This window comes from Diceros bicornis, chromosome 26, assembly GCF_020826845.1.
Source record: "Diceros bicornis minor isolate mBicDic1 chromosome 26, mDicBic1.mat.cur, whole genome shotgun sequence".
Classification (NCBI taxonomy): domain Eukaryota; kingdom Metazoa; phylum Chordata; class Mammalia; order Perissodactyla; family Rhinocerotidae; genus Diceros; species Diceros bicornis.
The window spans coordinates 27,618,518-27,642,808 of record NC_080765.1 but is presented as its reverse complement, the minus strand read 5'-3'; the positions used below and the strand labels follow the sequence as shown (position 1 = coordinate 27,642,808).

The following is a 24,291-nucleotide window of genomic DNA, read 5'->3' as shown; positions in this document are numbered from 1 at the left end:
TGGACAAAACTCACAGACCATCTGTTCATCTTCTGTGTTTTGTGAATTTATTCTCAAATGTTAAGCATTTGATAGCAGTTGTCAGGCATTATCTCAAAAGCTACCATTTGGGTAAAAACAGTCTCTTAAAAATCCATGAGAATCACTCATAGATCGGTGATTCTCCAGGGTTTGGAATAAGGGGTGAATTGTATTTTGAAACAACATCTTAAAATATTATCATATAATTTTATAAGCAGAAAAGGGAAAGAAGATGTCTTGTTTCTATAATACAGACTTCAGGAAGAAAAGCTTGACCAAATCTTGCCAGAAGGGCTGTGTAGAAAATGGAGGAATTTCTCAATCAAGAATTACAGGCTCTGGGGTGGGGGCTTATCGGAATTTCCTGGCCATGGTGAGATTTTTATGTTTATCAAAAAGGGACACAAGTTTAAAAAACAAAAAAAAGATGCCCATCACCCTCAGTATATGGCTGTGTCACCTTGATTCAATTCTCAGCATGTTTGGAAAATGAGTATAGCCATCTAAGAAGCCATGTGTCTGTAGTTGTAAAGGATGAGCAGAAAGTACCAGCTTCTGTGGATGGGTTTTGTCCTCCGTGCCCTGCAGTGCAGAGGCTGAGTTGGGAGGCTCTAGGATGGGAAGAGACTCTCACTCAAGTTCAATGGCTTCCAGCAGGAGCTTCTCTTCTAAGTAAGATTGTCCTTGGGTATCAGAGACGAGTCTGGAGATGCTGAGGGCAATGGGGAAATTAGGTAGATAATTCCCTAAATCATGAGCTTGGGCATCCATAACTAAGCCCACTTGGCCAACAGGACCGTGAGAACTGAAGATCGACACCCTGGAACCTATTCCTCTTTCACTGATACAACTCCAGAAAACTTTACCTGGCTCAGAAGGAAGGGCTTGTTCTAGAATACTGTGGAGTGGTGAGAACCCAGACGCTAGAGCCGGAGCGTTCAACCCCCAGCTCTGCCACGAAGCAGCTGCATAACCTTGGAAAGTTACTTAGCCATGTCTTCCCATCCTTAAGATGGAAGCACTCAATGGTAATACTTCTCCTTTAGGGTTGTTGTGGAGATCTAATGAGACAGTGTCTGGAATGTAGTATGTTTTGTATACGTCTTAGCTATTATTTTCATTATTCCAGAAGCCAGGCGGATAAGGCAAATGCATGAAGCATTCCAGGAGTGATAAAACAGGAGTGTTGTGAGCCAAGAGTTCTTGACCTGGAGGGAAACTTGTCCTGTCTAAAGTAAGCAGCCAGGGCCGGCCCGGCAGCTTCGTGGTTGAGTGTGCGCGCTCCGCTGCTGGTGGCCCGGGTTCGGATCCCGGGCGTGCACCAACGCACCACTTCTCCGGCCATGCTGAGGCCGCGTCCCACATACAGCAACTAGAAGGATGTGCAACTATGACATACAACTATCTACTGGGGCTTTGGGGAAAAAAAAAAAAGAAGGAGGATTGGCCATAGATGTTAGCTCAGAGCTGGTCTTCCTCAGCAAAACGAGGAGGATTAGCACGGATGTTAGCTCAGGGCTGATCTTCCTCACAAAAAAAAAAAAAAAAAGTGAGCAGCCACCGCAGCATCCTTTCCAAGAGACAGCCTGCAAGAATGCAGCCCAACAATGCCATATTTTCCCATTCCTCAAGGGAAGCTGGAAATCTAAATTTTTATATGAAATGTCCTGATTTTAAAATATGGGCCACTAATTCTAATTTTTTGGAACTCTCAGCTGTGCAAATAAAATATATCCACTTGACATGTATGTCAGGCAGGCTACAAGTTTGAAACCTCTAATGTACAAATCAATGGGCACGCAGCTCTTTTAGGAAAACTCTAGGGGTATTTTGGGGACTTCCATTTGTAGAACTTATTAACTGGACATTATTATTTGGAATATAATAACTTAGCACTTACAATGTGTCAAGCTGCATCCTAGGGCTTTACCATAATAACTCACTTGATCACCACAGCAACCCTATAAGGTAAGTACTATTACTTTTGCGATTTTACAGTGGAGGAAACTGAAGCTCAGAGGTTAAGTAACTTGCTCAAGACAAAACAGCAGGTGGTGGAGCCAGATTTCACATGCAGGCTGCCTTTAAAAAATTTGTTATGAATCACATGAAATTTTTTAAAAACCCACACAAAATGTTGGCATGGCCAGAGCTCTCACCAAAATGCGTATTTCTAAGGGAGTGCGTTGCTCAGTGATGTTGGGATTAGCGGGACCACGAGGGAACCCAAGCAGTCAGAGCTCAGCAAAGCCTCGTCACGCACACAGAGCTGCTTGTGTCCCCCGGAAGTCGGTACTCAGCCACTGAACCATTTTTGTGGTTGACATGGCACTAAACGCATGGATGATGGCTAACCCTTACAGAGCACGTACCATGAGCCAGTCACTATTCTAAACACTACAATTATTCATTTACTTAACCCCAAAGCAACAGGTCCTATTTCTATCATCCCCATTTTACGTCGAAAATAAGTCATAGAGACATGAAGCCATTTGTCCAAGTCCACACAGCCACGAACAGGGGCAGGATTTGAATCCAGGCAGTCCAGTTCCTGAGTCCATGCTCTTAGCTACTACACTTCCTTTGTTCATAAATCGATTGACAACTTCAATTACCCATCGTTATAGCCACTGCAAAAATGCCTGTAAGCAAGAAAGAACACAGCAAAGGGAGAGATTTCAAATTAAGTTACAAATAAAACTGAAATTTTGGGGGAAATGTAGTTTGCTTTATAATGATAACAATAGCTGGCTTTTATTGAGTTATTACTAGGTTCCGACCAGTGTTAGGTTCCTGTCAGCCTCACATAAACTGTAAGAGCTGGATGTTGTTATTAAACCCATTTTACAGATAAGAAAGCTGAATCTCAGAGATGCCAGGTAACTTGAGCAAGGTCACACAGCGGACAGGTGCTTAAGTGAGGGCTTGAATGCAGGTCTGTCAGATCCTACAGCTTGCATGTCTAAGCCCCACATTAAAATGTTCAGGAGCTTGTTTCTTCTAGAACTGCTTCTGCTAAGGAGGGGTGGAATAAATGGGAACAAGGACTAATTGCTAATCAGCCACGGAGTAACTTCCAGGGAGTTTCCAAAGAGAAGGTCAGTGCCTGAGGGGTCAAGGTTTAGGATATACCTCGCTAGGGCTGTCTCCCTGGCACCCCTGAGGGCCAGCTCTCAGACACCATGCACCCTGGAACAAGAGGACCATGTACCCTCCCCTTCTCTCTGGCTAAATGTGAAGTGTCCTTCTGCCTTGTTCCCTCCTGGAACCCAGCACCTGCCTGGGTATTGAACTTGTGTGTTGGACCCACTTAGGTTTACACAAGTGGAAAAACCCACCTCAAACTGGAGTAATTAAAAAAAAAAGGATTATTTATTTATTTAGGTAAGTAAAAAGGCCTTGGGTTGTCTGGCTTCAGGTACAAATGGATCCAGGGACACATACAGTATCAGAAAGCTGTCCCTCTCTACCTTCATCTAATTTTCTCCACGACTTCACTTTCTTGGTGGCCCCCAGGAGCTCCAACACTAACCCCAGAGCTTAGCAATACCAATGGAAGGAAAATTTATTTTTTCCAGTAGTCCCGGTAAAAGTTATGGGACTGAGTTTTACTGGCTTGGCTTGAATATCCATCTTTAACTTAATTATCTTAACTATGGAGGATAAACATCAGATTTGCCAAGACTGGGTCACATGCTCCCCCCTGGAGTAGTGTGGAGATGTGAGACCGTCCCCTTGAATCACATGGGGAATGAATGGTTTCCCAGAGGAAAATGGTGGTGTAATTGAAAAAGAAAGGGGAATGAGTTCTGAGAGATACTAACAGGTGTCTTCTAAAAGCTCACCCTTTAGGGTCACCTTCTTCTGGATGCTAAGATTATAGACACAGATCCATCTAGTCCCTATTGTATTTACCTATTCACTCTTAATGGAAAGTTCTAAAGACCTCTCAAGCCTATGAGAAAGGCAATAAACTTCCTTGCTAGCATATGTAGCAGACATTTCCCTTTCTGGAAAGACCACACCAATACTCCTTGTGATACTATCCGTTGCTCATTCTCAGTCACCATGGTTCAGGTGGAGCTAATCCACCAAGGCTTCAAGCATGAAGCTGTGACTTAAGCCCACCTTATACCTCTGGCCATATGATTGGTTCTGAGATGATTATGTGATTTGATTCTTACCAGAGTCATCATGTCCTGGGCGTTAAAAAAAAAAAAAACAAAAAAAAAACTATTGGGAGAAAAAAGTTATTTTTTGACTTAGGTTGGTGAGAGGGTAGGTCACTGGCCATGAGATGCTAGAAGCCATCTTGCCACCGCAAGGATAGAGCTGGCCTGAAAAGGATACAACATAGAGGAAACCAGAGCTGAGAGATGGAGTTTGAGCTCCTGGACCCAGATGTATCCTATCTAAGCCAATCAATCACCATCATTCTTCTTTTCTTGAATTAAACCAATTTGAAGTGGATTTTCTGTCACTTGCAGCTAAAAGCTGATTGCTACTCCCTGGGTTCAAATACGAGCTCTGCCATTTTCACAAACTGTGTCATTTTGGGTAAATCCGTTAACCCCCCTGATCCTTGGTTGCCTTCTCTATGGAGTGGACATCTCTCTCTTGCAGGGTTTCCGGGATAGTCATTGAGGTTCTAGCTGATGAATACTTAGCACATGAATACTTAGTTCTGGGAACACCACGTGTGCGTCATCCATGGGAGATTCATTGGCATTGGGAGAGCAAGAAAAGCCAAAGTCAGCGGGATGAAAACGAAACTTGAATGTCTGTCAGAGCCAAGAACACTTTTGATGTGGACGAGCTCGCTGGGCACAAGTAACAGGGGGTGGGGGACCGAACGGAGAGCAAATACCCAATTCAAAATCATTCAGACTCTAAAATTTAAAATCTCTGTGAGAGATGAATAAAATAAGGCCGAGGGCTACTACTTCACAAACCCTGCAAATCAGCTAAAACAAGAATGTTTCAGATGAGACCACAGCTGTGAGCCAGGAGGGACAAGTGCCCGATTCTGGGTGCTCCTGTGAGTTAGGGTTCTAGGGAAAGGAAGCTCCACAATGCCCCCACCTCAGCACCCTGCCCCTCCCAAAGCAAGAGAATCAAAGGGCCTTTGAGTCCATGGTGCTCCTTCATTTCAAAACCGAACATGACCACTCTTTATTTTTAACCTTCCCTTCCCCTAGTCTATGCCTTCAAGCAGCTTTTCTGGAGAGAGAGTGTTTGCGCCCACACTGGCAAATCTGAGTCCTGGCCATGCGCAGGCTGTGATGGGGCTGTTGCCATGCCCACCCACCCCAGCAGCCTGGAAGCCAGCCTTTGGAAGGGCTCGCTTGAGAGCTGTGTGAACTACGAGGAGAGTGGAACGCAAGTCTCGAAGGTGACCCAGGTGAGGGCAAGGTGCCCTCCACGCTTGCTGACTCTTTTGAAAGGAGCATGCCTGATGTCCAGTTGGAGCATCTGTACCAGTAAAGGGTTTGGAGGAGGAGGTGGAGCTTACAGTTGTCATCACCATATGGTGAATGCTGCCCACGGGCCGGCACGCATCATGTACTATGCTTTTATCACGTCCACTTTACAGAGAAGGAAGCCCAGAGAGGTGAGTGAACTTGCCTAGAGTCACAAGAATAACAGGTGGCAGAGCCAGAGTTTGAACCTGGATGGCTATAAATCTAGCGCTATAACTTAATCCTCATACTGTAATATCATATCACTACCAGGAGAGAGAATGCATTAATGAGTTGATATGCATGTTCTGAGCCACTTGACAACTGTATTTATTTTTGCTAATTATTAAAGAATCATCTGATCCATACATCAATATGACTAGTTTGGTGGTCTTAAACATGTCCACAAGTTCTTTGACACCCCTCCCATCAAGAGGTAGAGACTAGTTCCCCTCTCCTTGAATATGAGCTGGCTTCTAATGAATAGAATGTGGTGGAAGTCATGCTCTGTGATTTCCAAGGTTAGGTTAGAAAAAGCTATAGAGCTTCCACCTGGCTCCATGTCCTGGGATGCTCACTCTTAGGACCCAGCTGCCACGCTGTGAGGAAGTCCAGGCTGCACAGAGGCCATGTGAAGGTGCTCCCTCCGAGAGCCCCCGCTGAACCCACAGCCAGCACCCACACAAGACTTGTGCGTGGGGAAGCCTTTGTGATGACTCCAGCCCCAGCCACCATCTGACTGCCACCAGGGAAGGACTCTGAACGAGAACCACGTAACTGATCCCAGTCGATTCCCAGAACCCTGAGAGGTAATAATAAACGATCGCCATTAGGAACAGTTAGGGTGAATCAGTCCCATAAAAAATGATCAATCCTTGGGCCCTGGCAAAAAAATAAAAAATAAAACTGAGCTGCTCGACTTGTATGACTTGACTCTAAACTGAGTAGACTCCAATCCTACAAAATCTTGTCTGGGTAACTCTACCTGCCTTTAACGGTGCTTCTAGATTTAAATAATCAGGATGATGATGATAATTCATGCTACTGCTTCTTGTGACTTTGTATGTGCCACACAGAGAGCTAAGGACTTTACCTCCATTTTCATTTTTTCGTTCAAAACACCCCATGGTATTGTCATTTTTTTCAGGTTTGGAACTGAGCTCGAGGAGTCAAGTTGTCCAGAGGCACACAGCTGGGGTGCAGCAAGGCCAGGTTTTCACTGATTCACTGATTCCACATCTATTCATTGAGCTCCTGCGATGTGCCACACGCGGTGCCAGGTCCTGGAGACACTGGGGAAGAAGACGGGTGAGATTCTTGCACCCAGACTCCAGTGCAGCAGATAGGCGATAAGTAAACAGAGAAGCAAGTCAATAAATAAAGAACAGCATTGCTGATGGTGATCATCGCTGAGAGGGAAATAGTGACGAGACCGCAGTAATTAAGGAGCTGCCTCCAATTGCCTCTGAGGAAGTGGTCTCTGAGGCACATGCCGTGAGATCTATGCTATGGGATCCTGGAGAAAGAGCTTCCTGGGTGGCAGAAACGCCGAGAGGAAAGCCAGAGTTAGGAGAAGGCCTTGGCACATTCCAGAAACAAAAAAAGAGGGCAGCCTGGAAGCGAACAAGAAAAAACAGGCTATGAGATGAGGGCAAAGGGGGAGGCTGAGGCCAGACCACACAGGCCTTGCTGACCAAGGTGAAGAATGTGTGTCTATTTTAAGAAAAACGGGACATTTGGAAGCTTTTTTAAAAAAAAAAAATAGCGTAGTGACATGAGCTGGTCAACTTTTAAAAAGTGTGATTTCTGGCTGTTCCATGGACCAAACCAAGGGGGAGACAGGTGGGCGGGGAGACTCTGCTCCTCGTGTAGACTGAGAAGTATGTAGCTGAAGCATATAACCCTGAACTGAACTGAACATCAAACCCTGGCATCCAGATTTGAACCCCTTGGCCTGACCAGTGCGCTGTCTACCCAGAGTGATGATCTTCCTACTCCAGCAACAGGAGGTAGGCGTGACAGTATGCAGAAGAGCCAAAATGATGAGGTTCTGAACTCAGGCAGAGAGACTGGGCAGGGCCAGGGAAAGTAGAGGGCAACCGTAATGGTTTCCATGAATTAAATAAGAAAGGAGGAAATTAAACGAAATAAGCATCCAACTCAAGAAGTTAAGAAAGGAAGTGAAAGTACCATGTGCAATTCTATGCTTTGCAAACTGGAAAATTTTGATGAAATGGATGCTTTTCTGGAAAATAATTAATAAAATTCTTTCAAAGTATAATATGATCTTAAATAAAGTAGCATACGATTAAGAGTGCAGTCTCCATCATCAGGTGGATGTGGATTCAAATCCGCTCTCCACCGCTTACCAGCTGTGTGACCTTGAGCAACAATTAATTTCTTCACTTCAAAAATGGGGATAAAAACTGTCCCTGCCTAGAAATAAACAGAACTAGAAGTGTACAGAACATATATGAAGAAATAACAAAAGTTCATCAAGGGAACTTAAACAAGATCAGATGAATAGAATTAAAGAATGATTATTTAATAACGTTAAGTTCTTCCCAAATAAATATATAGGTTTGATGCAATTCTAATAAAAATGCACCTACAATTAATTTTATATTTGTTTTCCTTTGGTGGGAAGGGAGAGAATTTGACAAAGTGATTCTAAAATTCAACTAGAAGAGTGAATGGGCAGAATAACCAAGAACAACTTGAAAGCGAAGAATAATTAAGGGACATGCTGAATATAGATATTAAAATGGACTGTAAAGTTTCAAGGGTTGCAAGAGCATTGTACATAAGCAGTGAAACATAGATCAATGGACTAGAACAGATAGCTCTGAGACAATCTTTCACATACCTGACTTTATTAGATAAGAAAAGGGGCGGGCCGGCCTCGTGGCTTAGCGGTTAAGTGTGCGCGCTCCGCTATTGGCGGCCTGGGTTCAGATCCCGGGCGCGCACCGACGCACCGCTTCTCCGGCCGTGCTGAGGCCGCGTCCCACATACAGCAACTAGAAGGATGTGCAGCTATGACATACAACTGTCTCCTGGGGCTTTGTGGGGGGCAAAAAAAAGGAGGAGGATTGGCAATAGATGTTAGCTCAGAGCTGGTCTTCCTCAGCAAAAAGAGGAGGATTAGCACGGATGTTAGCTCAGGGCTGATCTTCCTCACAAAAAAAAAAAGGGGGGGGGTCATACGAGATTATGGAGAAAGAAGAACTATTCAATAAATGACACTGGGACAATTGATTAATATTGGGGGGGAGATAAACAAAGCATAATTGAATCTTCATTTCATACTATACATCAATGTAAATTCCAGATTGATTAAAGACTATAAAATAATTTAAAAGTTAATTAAAACTAATAAATGATCTAGACAAAGTTCTGAGGAAGAAGGTAATTTGATCACAGGCATCTAACATCTACTCCTCCTTTCTCCCAGATTCCCCTGTTTAAGATATATGTATATGTGTGTGTGTGTGTGTGTACATATATATACACACACACTATATATACACACACACTATATACACACACACACGTGTCTTAAAGACTAGAAGCTAAGCTGTATCTGTGCTGGAAGTTATGGAAGGCTGCCACCCATATATTTGAAACTTTAAAATATTTATACTCAGTATGGTACGGACAAGACAAAATTCAAAAGCGGATCTTTAGCGGCCGGCCTGGTGGCATAGTGGGTAAGTTCTCGCCTTCCGCTTGGGCGGCCCGGGGTACGCCGGTTCAGATCCTGGGCGGGGACCTGCTCACCACTCATCAAGTCGTACGGCGGCAGCATCCCACATAGAAGAGCAACAACTCTACAGCTATGATACACAGCCAGGTACTGGGGCTTTGGGGAGAAAAAAGAAAAAGAGGAAGATTGGCAACAGATGTTAGCACAGGGCCAATTTTCCTTAAAAAAAAAAAAAGAAGAAAAGAATTATAGGATTAAAAAAAGTGGCTCTTTAGTGGGTGTTGGGGGGCAATAAAAAAGAAATAAATGTTTAGTAAATCTAATCAAGGAGGGGAAGAGAGACAAGTCACCATTAAGAATAAGAAATCAGAATCCAGTTAAGGAAAATAAATTAAAAATACAAGAAAATATTCTGCACAACTTCATACTGATAAATTAGAAAATTTTGGTGAAACAGATTATATTATGGGAAAACATATACGGCCAAAAAATTGATTCCAAAAGAGTTAAAGTGTCTGAGTGAGATACAAAACCATGGGAAAATTTGAAAAATTAGTCAAGGAACGGCAGTGGGCCCAGTGGGTTTCGTGGATGAGATATATGGCAGTTGGCGGATCTGTATTCCCACGTCTCTGTTTTGTTGTAAACCAGGGGTCCCACTGGAGCCAAGCAGATGACTTAGGAGTGACGCAGGCGGGAGATCACAGAGAGGGCTGCGGACTGCAGGAAACTGAAGCAGGCATGCCTCATTGAAGGGCACAGATGCTACTGTCTCCAACCGATTCGTGGCGGGAATGTGGGCCCACATCAATTCAGTGCAATGCAAATTGTAAGACGAGGTGGGTGAAACAAAACATTAGCAGACCGGAACAAACCTGTGAGCCGCCAGTTTGCAAGTTCTCCTGGAGAGGGTAAACCTACCCAGGATTTAGGGAGAGGCGACCTCCACACCATCATCTGGAATCATTTTGAAAACTGTTTCTCAGAAGAGACAATTACCCTCACAAGTCCTTCGGTCAGCACTGAGGCAAACCAATTGAGTAAGATAAAATAAGATTTTATCTTTTACCTCAGTCTGAGCACCTCTCGGGTTATGTTAAAGGAAGGCTGGACTATTTTTTATTTTATTTTATTGAGGTCATATTGGCTTATAACATTGTGTAAATTTCAGGGGTATATTATTATATTTCAGTTTCTGTATAGACTCCATCGTGTTCACCACCAAAAGTTTAGTTTTTATCCATCACCATACGTATGTGCCCATTTACCCCTTTTGTCCTCCCCCCAGCCCCTTCCCCTCTAGTAACCACTAATCTGTTCTCCTATCCATGTGTTTGTTTATCTTCCACATATAAGTGAAATCATATGGTATTTGTCTTTCTCTGTCTGACATTTTACTTAGCATTATACTCTCAAGGTCCATCCATGTTGTTGCAAATGGCATGATTTTGTCTTTTTTATGGGTGAGTAGTATCCCATTGTATATATATACCACGTCTTCTTTATCCATTCATCCGTTGATGGGCGCTTGGGTTGCTTCCACATCTTGGCTGTTGTGAATAATGCTGCGATGAACATAGGGGTGCATAAATCTCTTTGTGTTGTTGATTTCATGTTCTTTGGATAAATACTCGGTAGTGGGATAGCTGGATTGTATGGTATTTCTATTTTTAATTTTTTGAGGAATCTCTATACTGCTTTCCATAGTGGCTGCACCAGTTTGTGTTCCCCCCAGCAGCGTATGAGGGTTCCCTTTTCTCCACATCCTCTCCAACACTTGGTATTTCTTGTCTTGTTAATTATAGCCATTCTGACAGGTGTGAGGTGATATCTCATTGTAGTTTTGATTTGCATTTCCCTAATAATTAGTGATGTTGAACATCTTTTCTTGTGCCTGTTGGCCAACTGTATATGTTCTTTGGAAAAATGCCTGTTCATATCCTCTTGCCCATTTTTTGATCAGGTTTTTCATTTTTTGTTATTGAGTTGTATGAGTTCCTCATATATTTTGGAAATTAACCCCTGTCCAATATATGATTTGCAAATATTTTCTCCCAGTTGGTGGGTTGTCTTTTCGTTTTGTTGATGATTTCCTTTGCAGTGCAGAAGCGTTTTAGTTTGCTATAGTCCCATTTGTTTATTTTTTCTTTTGTTTCCTTTGCCTGAGTAGATATGGTATTCAAAAAGAAACTGCTAAGACCGATGTGAAAGAGTGTACTGCCTATATTTTCTTCCAAGAGTTTTATGGTTTCAGGTCTTACATTCAAGTCTTTAAGCCATTTTGAGTTCATTTTTGTATATGGTGTAAGATAATGGTCTACTTTCATTCTTTTGCACTTGGCTGTCGAGTTAGGAAAGCTGGGCTATTTTGATAAAATCATTCATTCATTCACTCATTTATTCAACAAGTATTCATCAAGCATCTACTATGAGTCGTGTGCTATTATAAGATAGAGCAGTGAATAAAATAGAAAAATTCTCTGCCCTCATGGAACTTTATGTTCTAGCGATTATAAAAATAAACAATGGGCTGAATTCAAGGTCTCCTGGTCAATTTCAATGTTAAGAACCTTAATTTTGTAATTAGCACTCACTTGCAGACATTAGAAGCCTACCCCAGAAACAATATGGTATCTGATACTTGCTTCAAAATAATCCTGTGGGGAGAGGCCATTAATAGAACATAGAGATGAAACAAGATTGGCCATGAGTCAACAGCTGTCGCAGCCAGTGATGAGTGGTACAAGGCTGTTCATTCATTATATTTGCCTCCCCACTTTGATACATGTTTGAATTTTTTTAATAATGAAAAGGTTTTTAGAGTCCACTTGAGTCAAAATCAAAACTTCAACCTCACAGTCAATTCAAAGTCTTTCCCTGTCTCCAGCCCCAGCCTAACCATGAGTGGAAGGCTTTGCAGCGGGAGAGGGAGGAGGCTGGGATGTCCTTCTCTGCTTCTCCTCCTTCTCTGTTGCTGGCTCCCCTGGGGCTGGGGGAGGTGGGTAGAAGGTAAAAGGCAAATGTCTTCTTACTTAGATGGTACCATCAGTGCTTCTCTTTTGGCTGCTGCTGCTCTATGCATTGCTCACAACCAAATGCTGTTCTCTCGTGAGTATGAGCCCATGAAGAGAACTTGAGATCTGTTATTTCCCTCAGTACCCACATGGTACTCAGTGCATCTTTGCAACACCAAACCCTGGGAAGTGAGGCTGCCTCCCTGATGCCCTCTCTCCTCACCCTGTAATGGAGGGCTGCTCCAGGCAGCCTCTTGCCTCCACAGTTCTCCAGGCGAGTACCTGGCACTAGTGTTCATGTGTTCATGCATGCTCCAAACTCCAGACAATATGTCAGTTTCTCTCAAATTCTCCCTCCAGGTGCTCCGTTCTGGCCCAGCGCTGTTCCAGGGGCCAGGGTAGGATCTCCACAGCTCAGCAAGCACTGACCGGGGAGCGAGGTGCCAGTCTCCTCTCTTGCAGCTCCCTAATCCCTCCAATTGGATGATTGGACCTCTTCTCACTTGGCTTGGTGGGGAAGAGACACCCCCTCCTCCACCATGGGGATGGGATAAGAAGAGCCAAAACACCTTCATCCCCCAGGCTCCCGACTCGTTGCCCCTCCCCCCATTGAACCCTAATCTTCAGTCCCTACAGTCTAGTTGAGGGTCATCAGGGGGAGGACTGCAGGACCTGTCTGGCCATCTCCTCATGAGCTCTGGGGAGTCACTTGGCAGCTCTTTGGCTCTGAATGTGGGAATATTTCATGCTTATTGTTTTCAGCTTTGGGGCTTTGACCAACATTCTAAGCCAACAGGAAAAGCCCTAAACCACATCCTTTTCCACTGATTTTAGGAAGGTGTCCAAAGTGGTTTTAAGCCTCTTAGTTGTCTATTGAGGTGTTTATCTCATTTCTCAACAAAGACAGTTTTTGCATCTCTAACTGCCTCTTGGGTCATTTTGCTTTCCTAGTGCACAAGTCTCATGGAAAGTGATTAACCACATAATAGTCAGCCGTTTGTTATTCTGAAGGTGGCAGATTAAAATAAATCTCATTAAGAGAGCTGGCTTCTTTGGCATCACTGTCTTATTTATAGCTGCAGCTGACATTTATCAAGCACTTCATACGTGCCATGCACTGTGTTAAGCACTTATGTGTTTTATCATATGTAATCCTCATTATACAATAAGAAGGTCCTATTGACCAAAGACGTAGGTCCTATTACTATCCTTATTTTATTTATGAGGAAAGAGTGACACAGAAGGGTTAAATAATTTTCTCAAGGTCGTACAGCAAGTGATGTAATCCGGACTTGAATCTAGGTTTCACTGACTCCAAACCCCATAATCTCTGCCAGCACTTTCTGCCATGTACCAAGTACAGTGTTTGGTGCTTCCATGGAATAAGCTTCTGTTCTCAAAACCTGTTCTGAATTAGAGAAGAGCAAAGGCTTTTTCTCTCAGTTCTCCTGGCTAAGTTTGTCCAGGACACCATTTGGGGGTCTCTACCCTGAGTCTGATTCCCGTAGTAAGGTCTTGGGGAAAGGCTAGTGCCCCCCTCCCACATACCTCAACCTAGAACGTGAAAGGAGAGCAAATGCCCTGGGGAAGCTTGGGGCCAAAGGACTCTGCTATTTTCTTGCCATCTTCTAGTCTCTGCTACGATTTCTACTCCGTGGAGTGGAGCCAAGGCTCTGATGTACCACTAAAAAAAATACAAACCTTATCATGTCACTCCCTGCTGAAGCCTCTCAACATTGCCCACCACCCTCAGGAAAAAGTCGTATTCCTTAACACTCATAGTCCAAGGCGCCAATATCTCCACCCGAGTTAAGCAACAGCCTCCTGATTCGTCTCCTGGTCTTCACTCTTGTGCCTGTAGAGTCTGTTATTCACTCAGTGGCTAGAGGGAAATTTCCAAAGTATAGATCCGGTCATGTTACTCTCCTGCTTAAAATCGTAAAATGGCATCACATTGTTAAAGAACACCCAATCTCTGCTTACCTGGCCTACCAGCTCTATATAATCTGGCCCCAGCCCACCTCCCCAACCTCACTGCCTATAATTTTTCCTCTTGTTCGTAAGATTCCCACCACACTATCCTTTCTGTCCTTCAACAAGCCACATTCATTCTCACCTCAGGGCGTCTGCACCCACTGATCCTTCTGCTGGGAACATTTTCCCTACATCCTCTTAGGATTGACTCCTCTTCCGCCATTGACTTCTCAACTCAGAGTCTCCTCAGAATGCCCTCCCTGACCAGCTACCTAAAGCAGTCCATCTTCCACCACCAACTCTGCTCATAACCTACCACATTACCCGATTTTATTTTCTTCACAGCATTTATCACGTCCTGCATTTTTTGTTTGTTTGGGTACAGGTTCACTGGCTATCTCTCTGACGTGCATTGTAAGTTCCCTAGGGGCAGGGAACCCGTGTTGCTCACTGCTGAATCCTCAGTACCTACAGCAGGGCCTGGTTAACAAGTGGGTCTTAATAGCTATTTGTTGAATGATCTAACATAGCTAAAAGGACCTGCATGTTCTGGCATTTACATATCTCTAGTGCACAGTGAACATCTGTTATTTTTTACTTCCTTCTTCTGGTAGCAGCACCCTTGAATTCCTCTAAAGAGTTAGCTCTCTACCACTCTCAGTCCACACGGATTAAGGTGAGGCTGATCTTCCCCCTTGAGTGTCTGGGGCTGGAAAGATAGCCCAGACCTAAAAATCAATGAATCCCATTTCCTGGTCACCACGATTGATTCAGATAGGCACGAACCAAATGGATCAATGAGAAACCAGCCCCAAGACATTTTTTTTAAACTGTTGACAGGGAAAGGTCCTCTTTTGTGTAGGGTTGCTCAGCTGGTAGGAAGGAAGCCAGGAGTTCCTGGTACTTAAGAAGAGAGGCAGGCTGAGAACGGAGCCAGAGCAGAGGGAGACGGGGCTGAGATGGAGAGGCAGATCTTGGGAGCCACTGTTTGAAGCCCTGGACCCAGTCATTCACGAGTATATTTTAAGTCACTTTGCACTTTTAAGTCACATGCACTGATTGATTGTTTTTGTTTGTTTTATGCACTTTGAATTGGGTTTCTGTCAACTGTGACTAGAAGCTTCAGGACCAATAGACTACCTCTCTAATTCCACTTCTCTTTGTCTCTATAAATTGGGATTTATGTTCATCTACTAAACTTGAAAAGAGCTGAAATAAATTAGGGAGTCTATTTTCGTCATGTAATAAAATAACCTCAGAGATAAGCAGTCGTGGCCTGGGGTGGTGGCTCCATAATGCTATCAGGGACCCAGGCTTCTTCGATTTTATTTTATTTTCAGCCATCCTAAACATGTACTTGAGACCTTATGGTAACAAGATGGCTGATGGAACTCCAGCATTGAGTTCTAGTTCTCGTTCCAGGCGGGACAAAAGGGAAAAACAAAAGTCAACACACATGTGCCAGCAAAGTCTGACCACCAACCCCCTTAAGGAGATTTTACAGAAATCCCACAGAATAATATTTTCTTCCATGTTTTTATTGCGGTAAAATGTATATAACATAAAATTTGTCATTTAATTGTACAATTTAGTGGCATTAATTACATTCACAATGTTATGCAACCATCACCACTATCTATTTCTAAAACTTTTCATCACGCCAAACAAAAATTCTGTAAGCATTAAGCAATAACTCTTCATTCTCCTCTTCTCTTAGCCCCTGACAGCATCTAATCTACTTTGTCTCTGTGAATTTGCCTGTCCTAGGTACCTCATATAAGTGGAATGATACAACATTCATTCTTTGGTGTCTGGCTTCTTTCACTTAGCATAATGTCTCCAAGGTTCATCCATAAACTGTGAGACAGCTTACTTGTTACCAGCACACCCATTATTCAATTGTGCAGATGGAGCCGGATAGCCAATAAGAGGTCCTTTTAAAAGCAGAGACTGAGGTATACACAGCATCCACAGGTTCATAGAAATGACCAAACTCAGCTGAGCAGGAATAACAAAATTTCCCTTTCACAAGAATGGAAGAAGTTTCCAGCCTAGCAAGGATGGACTCCCTCATCTATTACTTTCCATCACGCTTCTATCTGCCCTCTGGAATATTCTTTGTCCCTCTCTCTCCCTGAACTCATCTGAGGTGGAATTGGGAGAGGACAAGCTTCCTATTGGGCTCAAGGATCTTTTAGGGGTTTACCAGTTTAGGGGTTTAATAGTCACTGGTTGCTACATATCAAGCTTGGGAATTATTCGGCAATACAGTTCCTCCAAAAAGCTAATTGGCTTCAAATATTTTCTAGAAGAGTATTCATGGCCAAACATAATCTGTACATAATAATCAAGTGTGAAGAGTTTGCCACACTAACTCCACGTTACACTCCAGCCATACCGAACTTCATTCATCCCTCAAACTCATCATGCACGGGTGCTTTGAATATGCTAGTCCAGCTGTCTAGAACACAGCCTCCCCTGCTCTTCCCTTGGCTACTCATCCTTAAGGGTTCAGTTTAAATGGAACGTCCTCTGTGAAGCTTTCTTCGATGACCCTCAATGATATTAATTGTCCCTGACCTACACTTCCTGCAGCGGAGCGCTCACCAGCCCTCCTTGTTATCTTCGCTAGAGTTCCCTGGAAGCAGAGCCTGAGGCAGGGATTCGGGTGCACCTGACTCAGAGAAGGAGTGATCTTGAGGGAAAACCTCTAAGGGAGTATGGGAAACAGCATCAGGAAGGTCGGTGATTCTCCACCTATGATTTCCCAGAGGAGCAGCATTAGGATCACCCAGGAACTTGCTAGAAATGAAAATTTTCAAGAACCACCCTAGAGACTCTGGGAGTGGAGCCCAGTAATCTGTTGTTTAACCAGCCTTTTAAGTGATTCTGATGCACATGTAAGTTTGAGGACCACAGGGGAAGGGAACAAAGTCAACAAGGATGTGATCCCAGGTACAGTCTAGGCTTGCCTGATCCATGGACGACTCTGGAGCATAAATTATGCCATAGAGTTGTCCCTGCCTCTGACGGGAGGACAGCCATTTGCACTCCTGTTTCAGCCACTCGTTGACTGCTGGCTGCCCCTAAGGGTGGGTAGTTCCTTGGGTGATGGACGTAGCTTCTATCAGCTGAGAGTAACTCTCCCAAGAAGGGGCAGCTGAGGGCAGGCAGAGGGGGTGGGGAGGTCAGGGTTGGGGGTGCAAATGCACCAATCCAGGAAAGGGAATCTGAGCCTCTATGGGGTACCAGTAGCAAGAACTACAGTTGTTCTTGGTTGTTCAACTATCTCCGTCCTCTCCATTAGACTGAGAGTTCCGTTATCAAGAACAATGTCTTTCTTGCTTATTATTGACTGGCCAGTGCACATCACGGTGCATGAAATGTAATCATTATTTATGCGATTAATTGATTAATCAAATGCTAATTGAGTGCCTGCTGTATCCTGAGCACTGTTTCAGGGTCTTGTCATTTACATGTGAATAAGACAAAGCACCTGTCCTCATGGAATTCTTTGCTCTAGTTGGGGAGATGACAATAAACACCAAAACATATACACATACGTATGTACGTATGTGTGTACATACACGTCGGATACTGGTGAATGCAATGGAGAAAAACAAAGCAGAGTGAGAGCACAGGGAGAAGTATGGGGTGTTACTTTAGCTGGAGCAGTTAAAGAAGGGTTCTCAGAGACGGTGACATTTGAGCTGAGATATGAACGAAGTGAGGGATTGCACCATGAGAACATCTGGTGGCAGCAACTTTTATGTAAATTCAAAATTATTTCAAAATAAATTTTCTTTATTAGAAGAACATCTCGGGGAAGAGCATTCTAAGCCCAGAGAATAGATGGCTGAATCACAGGAAACACCTGGCATTTCTATGCTGATAAAGCAGGAGGTGGCCGGGAGAGATGGACAGGTGGCAGGCTGTTTTCATTTATTTTTTAATTGACTTTAAACATTTATCAAAGTATACATGCAGAAGATTTAAAAAAATCAAATAGGATCAGAGGGGCTGCACTGAAAAGCAGCTGTCCTGGTCCCACTCCAGTCCCTCTCCCCAAAGGTATCCACAGTTACTGCTGTCTTACTTTAGCTCACTTCACCCCTAGTTGTATAACATTTTCAGTTCGTCTATTGGCTTTCTTTGTAACTTTCAATAACGTTCCCAAACTTCTAGCTTTCCTTTCACCAACTGCAGACAGTGTTTCTGCTGTTCCCTTTGTAATATCAGGATGTTGCATCCCTACCATCTCTCCCCTCCTTCATTGTACAGCTTCTATCTCTGTCCTAGACAATAGGAACAGAGCTTGCAAGCACTTGGGTGAGATAGAATTGGGAGTTTCAAAAACTGAAAGAAGGTTAGTAAGGCTGAAGTTTAAATAATAATAAGAGGATGGGTTTTATAGCCATATTTTGTTTTCAATGCTTTTTCTATAGGCTGCATCTAAAAGTAGAAAACTAATAACCAGACCATGTGAAAACCTCAAGGGGGAATTACAAGATGGCGGGCACTACACCACTCGGTCTATGTCTGCTTGGTTTTCACCGTCTCCTTAACTTCCACCCATGTGGGTGCCTTTACCTCAGAAGAGGTTTTCTCTTTTAACCTATGTCCCTTGGAAGAAGAGCATAGACAAAAGTGAGACTGGTTTGGTACCACTGACACCCAGCCCAGGTCCACTTCCAGCAGAGGGCTCCAGTATCTTCAGAGCCCCTAAATCCCGCCGTGTTGTCTTCTCATTTATGATCATGTTTTACTGCTGAGCCCATGGGCATCATCGGAACGGCTCCAAAAGTGAATCACATTGACTTTTTGTAGTAGTCTTTTGAGGTGTCCTGGGAATTCCTCCTACTCTGGAAACTATCTTCCCTTCCCCAACTCACAGGGGCTGGTCCCAATAGCTATGTTTGTACTACACAACCCAGGCTACACAACTCTGTGACCACAGCTGGTTGGGCCCGGAAGTGGCACATGACACAATCAGTTTGTCTCTCCTGGAAACTTTGAATTCAGACTAAAACTGCCAAGTTTAGTCTGAGTGAGTCTCTTGGATAGAGAAAACATAAAAACTCAAAATCTAGCTTTCCTCTTGAGAATCGAAGAGTAACGAAGGCAAAACAATCTTTTCAACTAAAAATATGAAGAGGCAGAGATAAAAATGGAGTGACTGTCAAGACTCCCAATGGCTTTTATTTCCTGATTTCAGCTCCTTGCTGAGATCTGATTGTGTCTTTGCCAGAAGGTTCCTTGAAACATCACCATATCCTTATATCAAATCCCCCAAAATTCTTAAACTGGCTCCAGTGAGTTTCTGATATTTACAGCCAAAATGTGCTAACAAAATATCCCCTACTCTATAATGGGCTCCTTGGGGGGTAGGAGCCACACCTTTGTATTCTCCAAAGTGCTAATCAGAATGCCTTGTACATAGTAGGCACTCAAGAAGCGCTTATTGAATTGAATCAGTTGTCAGTACTCCTTCCTAAATGACACCATCACTTTCAGGGGCACTGACCCCTCCTGAGGTGAGGCTAACTCTGATATAGGATAGACTGAACAGAAAAAAGCACAGATGCACCATGCCAGCTACCCTAATAGCTAAGAGTCCAACGGAGAAAAAAAGAAGAAGGAGAAGCCTTAATAACAGACTCAAACGTGAGTTTCAAGCTGTCTGAATATCTCCCAGTCTCCTGCCACATAAGCAGGATCAGAGAAGATCGTCAGCAAACAGAAAGAGCCTGGCTCCATCACTAAAAGAAGAGAGAGTGCTTTGAATCTCTTGGGTCCCTGACTGATCTGGTGAAAGAGCCCTCTAGTGGCGAAAATGAGCAATTATATCTAGGCTTAGAAGCCGATTCTACGCACCTGTGTACACACACCTACACATTCAATTGAATGAAAGGATGAGGTCACCTCCTAGTAAGTGGGGAGGCACCATCGGGAACTGACTGACGGCCGCCCTGCCTCCGCACACCCACCAGTCAGGTGTTCTGACTTGCTCCCAATGCAGGTTCAGGACTTCCCACACTCTGTGATCAGCTTCGGCCCTGGGCAGAGTTGCAAAGGATAATCCTGCCTCACCAGGTCAAAGGCTCAGCAGATAGCTCTGTTCTTGTTACATGTGTCCCTTTCTCTCCTTCAGAAAAATTGTCCACATCCTGACCCAGGATTGTCACCTTCATCGCCTGAGTTCCTGACCCTCTCCCCCAACCCTGCGCTGTCCTGCCTGGATACCTGATGCCTTCTGGTTCTGCGACCTCCTGGGCACCACACCTTGTCTGTCTGGCTTACGTTACAGAGCTGAGGAGGTGGAGATGGAGCTGCTCTTGTGTTACTGTGGGTCTGGTGAAGGGAGTGCCTGGAACATACTCTCCCTAAGGCCCAAAGCCCATTGACCTTCCACCAACACAGTCCTGCTTTGAGAAAAGAACTTTCTCACCTCTATTGGAGTAATGGAAGAAATAAACAGATCCTTGAACGGCTATTTGGGTCATTGTTAATTATATCATATTATTTAAATTTCTGAAAGGGGCAGGAAAATTTCGCTAATTTAATAATCCCTCCCAGGAAAGACCAACTTCACCTCCATGTTACATGTGGCTTTTCCTTAAAAATAAATAAATAAATGAATAAATAATCAAGCAAGGACATTTTATTGAGAAGCAAGTTTTCTTTTTAGGAAAGAAAAAAACACTTAAGTAACTCACAGAAGGCCTTGTCCACCTTGCCCCGTCATTTCCTGTCATTCTCCAGGAGTATGGCTGGCTGTGGTTCTCCTCCCAAGTTTATCTGTTTCATTTTGGTTATGTGGCAAATTTTCAATATTTCTTCTTCCTGCTCATAAATCAATGTTTGTGAACCACGACACATGCGTATGCAATTAAATGCATCTAGGTGCACAAACCTACAGTATATCTATACACAGGCATGTACACCCACACAGGCACACAGCTATGGTTTTGTAGCAAACGTATTCACGTGGCCCACAACACTGCGTGCAGGTACAGACACATATGTACATACCTGCTTTACTTCTACAACAAATTCACAGGCATTCAGAGCTCATAACTAGATTGAACACAGCACAGGTAAACATGCAAACACAATCACACCATGACTATATATTCAAACCTATGCATGCACATGCGTGTATATCTAACACCAAGAACCAAATCTTCGAGTGAATTTAACACCAAAGAAAAAGTAGCAAAGTCATCGAGAAGTTGTGAGCTACATTCGAGAATTCTTCAATACGTTGCTGCTACTCAGTCATCTGTAAAGCATCTCTCAGGCAGAGAGCCAGAGAAGGCACCAGGGGTCTATATGTGTCTGAGGTTACCTTCCATTATATTTTTTTCCAGTTGATTATATTCAAGGATGACAGTTGGTTATGGACACATCTCAGGGACTGCAGAAACAACTCAAACAGCCCTGATTCCAAATTCCCAGCCTCTGGGTGTGTGTTCCGTCACGCTGTATGAAAAAAATAATAATAAAGGCATTCTGTGGATTGGCCTTAGTCAACTCAGTGTGTGCTCCCAGATGCCAGAATACATAGTAATAACAATCTGGTTAAATGCTGATCTTTTGCAACACTGACTCTTTCCAAAAGAGAGTCTCTCTAGCTTTCAGGTGTGCAACGGCATTTGCACTTTGGAGTAACAAGGAATGCAGACCTAACTTCACTTGCCTCCTAGTCTAACTTAGACAAGGATGTTAACAAATGAACATCCCAAGGATCTTTGGAAAGAATCTGACATTTTTGGTGACTCTCCCACCTTGAATCCATCACCCTACCCACCCTCCCAAATGTGGGGATGTTAAAATACATGTGAGTTCAGAGACCAATATCTCACATCCCTTTGCCCCAAATCTCTGATATGGGTGCAACAGAGTCTATATACATTTAGCTCCTTCTGTCTTTTAGGAATACATGATCATATGTACATGAACAGTTCCGGGTCTGATCTGAGCACGTTGTCTCCGGTGTAAACCAGAGCTCCGGAGAAAGGAGGGTAGACATATTGGTTTGTTTTCTGGGGAACCAAATTGAGATAGACTACACACAACGCGCCTGTGATAACACTTTTTGCCCGCCCAAGTGAGACAGAGAACCGTCGCCTGGAGTCGCCGGTCCCTTTAAGAAGACTCGGTCTTCCCCAGTGGGCTCCAGCGGCGCCCGTGGCAAAAGGCAAACTTGCCTGGCTCATTGGTGGGGGGGAAACGCCGCGTTGGGTGGGAGCTGACAGAGCGCCAGAGTGCGCTGCGGGCTTCTTTCCCCTTCCCCTTTCCTTAACCCTTCCGGGAGCGGAGGAGCAGAGTCGTGCTGCAGCGCCAAGGAGCCGGGGCGCTGACTGCCCTGCGCTCCCGAAACTTTGCGCGGAGCGTGGGCTTGACTAGGCAGAGCCGAGCCGGCTGGCTGGCCTGGGAAGGGACGGGGGAGGGGCGCGGGGGAGGACTGACCCTGCCGCACCCCAGGTCTCTAGCCGGGGCGCTAGAAAGGCGGGGGTGCAGCAGCAGCAGCAGAGAGGTTGTCCCTTCAGCACCATGGACCTAGAGCCTGGGCGTTAGGAAGGCGGAGGCGGGGCAACAGGCGGGGAGCTGTCCCTTCAGCACCGCGGACCTTTGCTCGCCAGTGAAACCGTCCGGCCCCCGCCCCAAGACTGTCTTTTCTCCGGTTTGAGCGGGGGTGTCGGGAGCAGGCGGAGAGCTTTCCTGGGAGGCTGGGGAAGCAATGAACACTCTTCTCAGCGACTCGCCTCCCAGCAGTGCTATTTTTTGCCATCCGCCCTCACCCCCAGCACACGCGCTCGCACACACACGCACGCACGCACACACACACACACACACGCACACATAGACCTCTCTGGATTTCTTTGCCTTGAGTCTCCGGCTGTGAGGAGCCAGGCGCATCTCAAACCGAGCTGGCATCTTCAGGCTCCGGAGCCATGCCCTGCACGGACCCTCATCCTTACCAAGCTCCTGAGGAATGAAAGGAACCCGGGGATCCTCAGAAGGCAGCAGTGATGTGGACCAACCCCCTGGAGCCTGCACCCTTCCGAGGGCCATAGGCGATCCAGAGAACAGGACAGAGCCCCAGACAGGAAATCCCAGCTTTTCCAAAGTCCCTGTGGATGCTGACAAAAGGAGACTCGGATTTTTGGAAGCACCTGTCCTAGGTTACCCAGCTGCAGAGTGATTTTCCCCTCCGGCATTGAACCTCCCCCTCCAACCCCCAGCCGTCCAGAGTACCATGAAGAATTATGAGGATGTGTGACAGAGGTATCCAGATGTTGATCACCACTGTGGGAGCCTTTGCAGCTTTTAGTTTAATGACCATTGCAGTGGGCACGGACTACTGGTTATATTCCAGAGGTGTGTGCAGGACTAAATCTACAAGTGATAATGAAACCAGCAGGAAGAATGAAGAAGTAATGACCCATTCCGGGCTGTGGAGGACCTGCTGCCTAGAAGGTATTTACAAATTCCTCTCAATGGTCCCAAATAATCCAGTTTCTGATATTCTGATATCCCAGTGGGTGTTTGGGGAGATGGAGGCAGTGATGAGGAAAGAGGATTGTTCAAATTATTGCTGAGAATGTGCAGATGTCCAGACTGTTCCCAGCAAGATGAATACTGTGTGGGATGAAGGGATTGGGTCTTGTTGATTGTTTTTTGTATAAGCTTCATGAGATGCGATTTTGTGGCACTCGAGGCAGCCTCTGCAGTTGAGAAAGTCTTCAAATCCAAAATCCCTAGGCATATTATAAACTGCTTTGTTCTCTGGCTTGTGATGGGGTCTTTGGCTCTGCTTAAATTGCATTTCAGTGGGAGAGGGAGGGAGGGAGGGAGAGAGAAAGGGTGAGAGAGGGGGGAGAGAGAGAGAGAGACAGAGAGTGAGAGAGATAGGGGTGGTGGAGAGAGAATGAGAGTCCCTAACCTAGACTGGCACACTCTGAGCTATTTCCTTATTTCTCAACACAGTCTTATCAGTTTCTTCTGAGATTGGTTTAACTAGATATTTGCATGAACTTCCATTGCCAACCAGTTCTAGACTAACATGTGTGAACCCCTACATGCACACACACACATTTTAAGAAAACTTCCT

General features: G+C 44.6%; 1 protein-coding gene across 1 annotated transcript in view; it reads left to right on the top strand.

Moving 5' to 3' along the window:
- Positions 1-23,446: 23,446 nt before the first annotated feature.
- CACNG3 (calcium voltage-gated channel auxiliary subunit gamma 3) overlaps positions 23,447-24,291 on the top strand; it is an 82,871-nt gene continuing 82,026 nt past the window's right edge. Inside the window, exon 1 of the mRNA XM_058570577.1 lies at positions 23,447-23,657. Within this exon, the coding sequence (XP_058426560.1) occupies positions 23,447-23,657 (211 nt within the window). The remainder of the gene's footprint in view (positions 23,658-24,291) is intronic.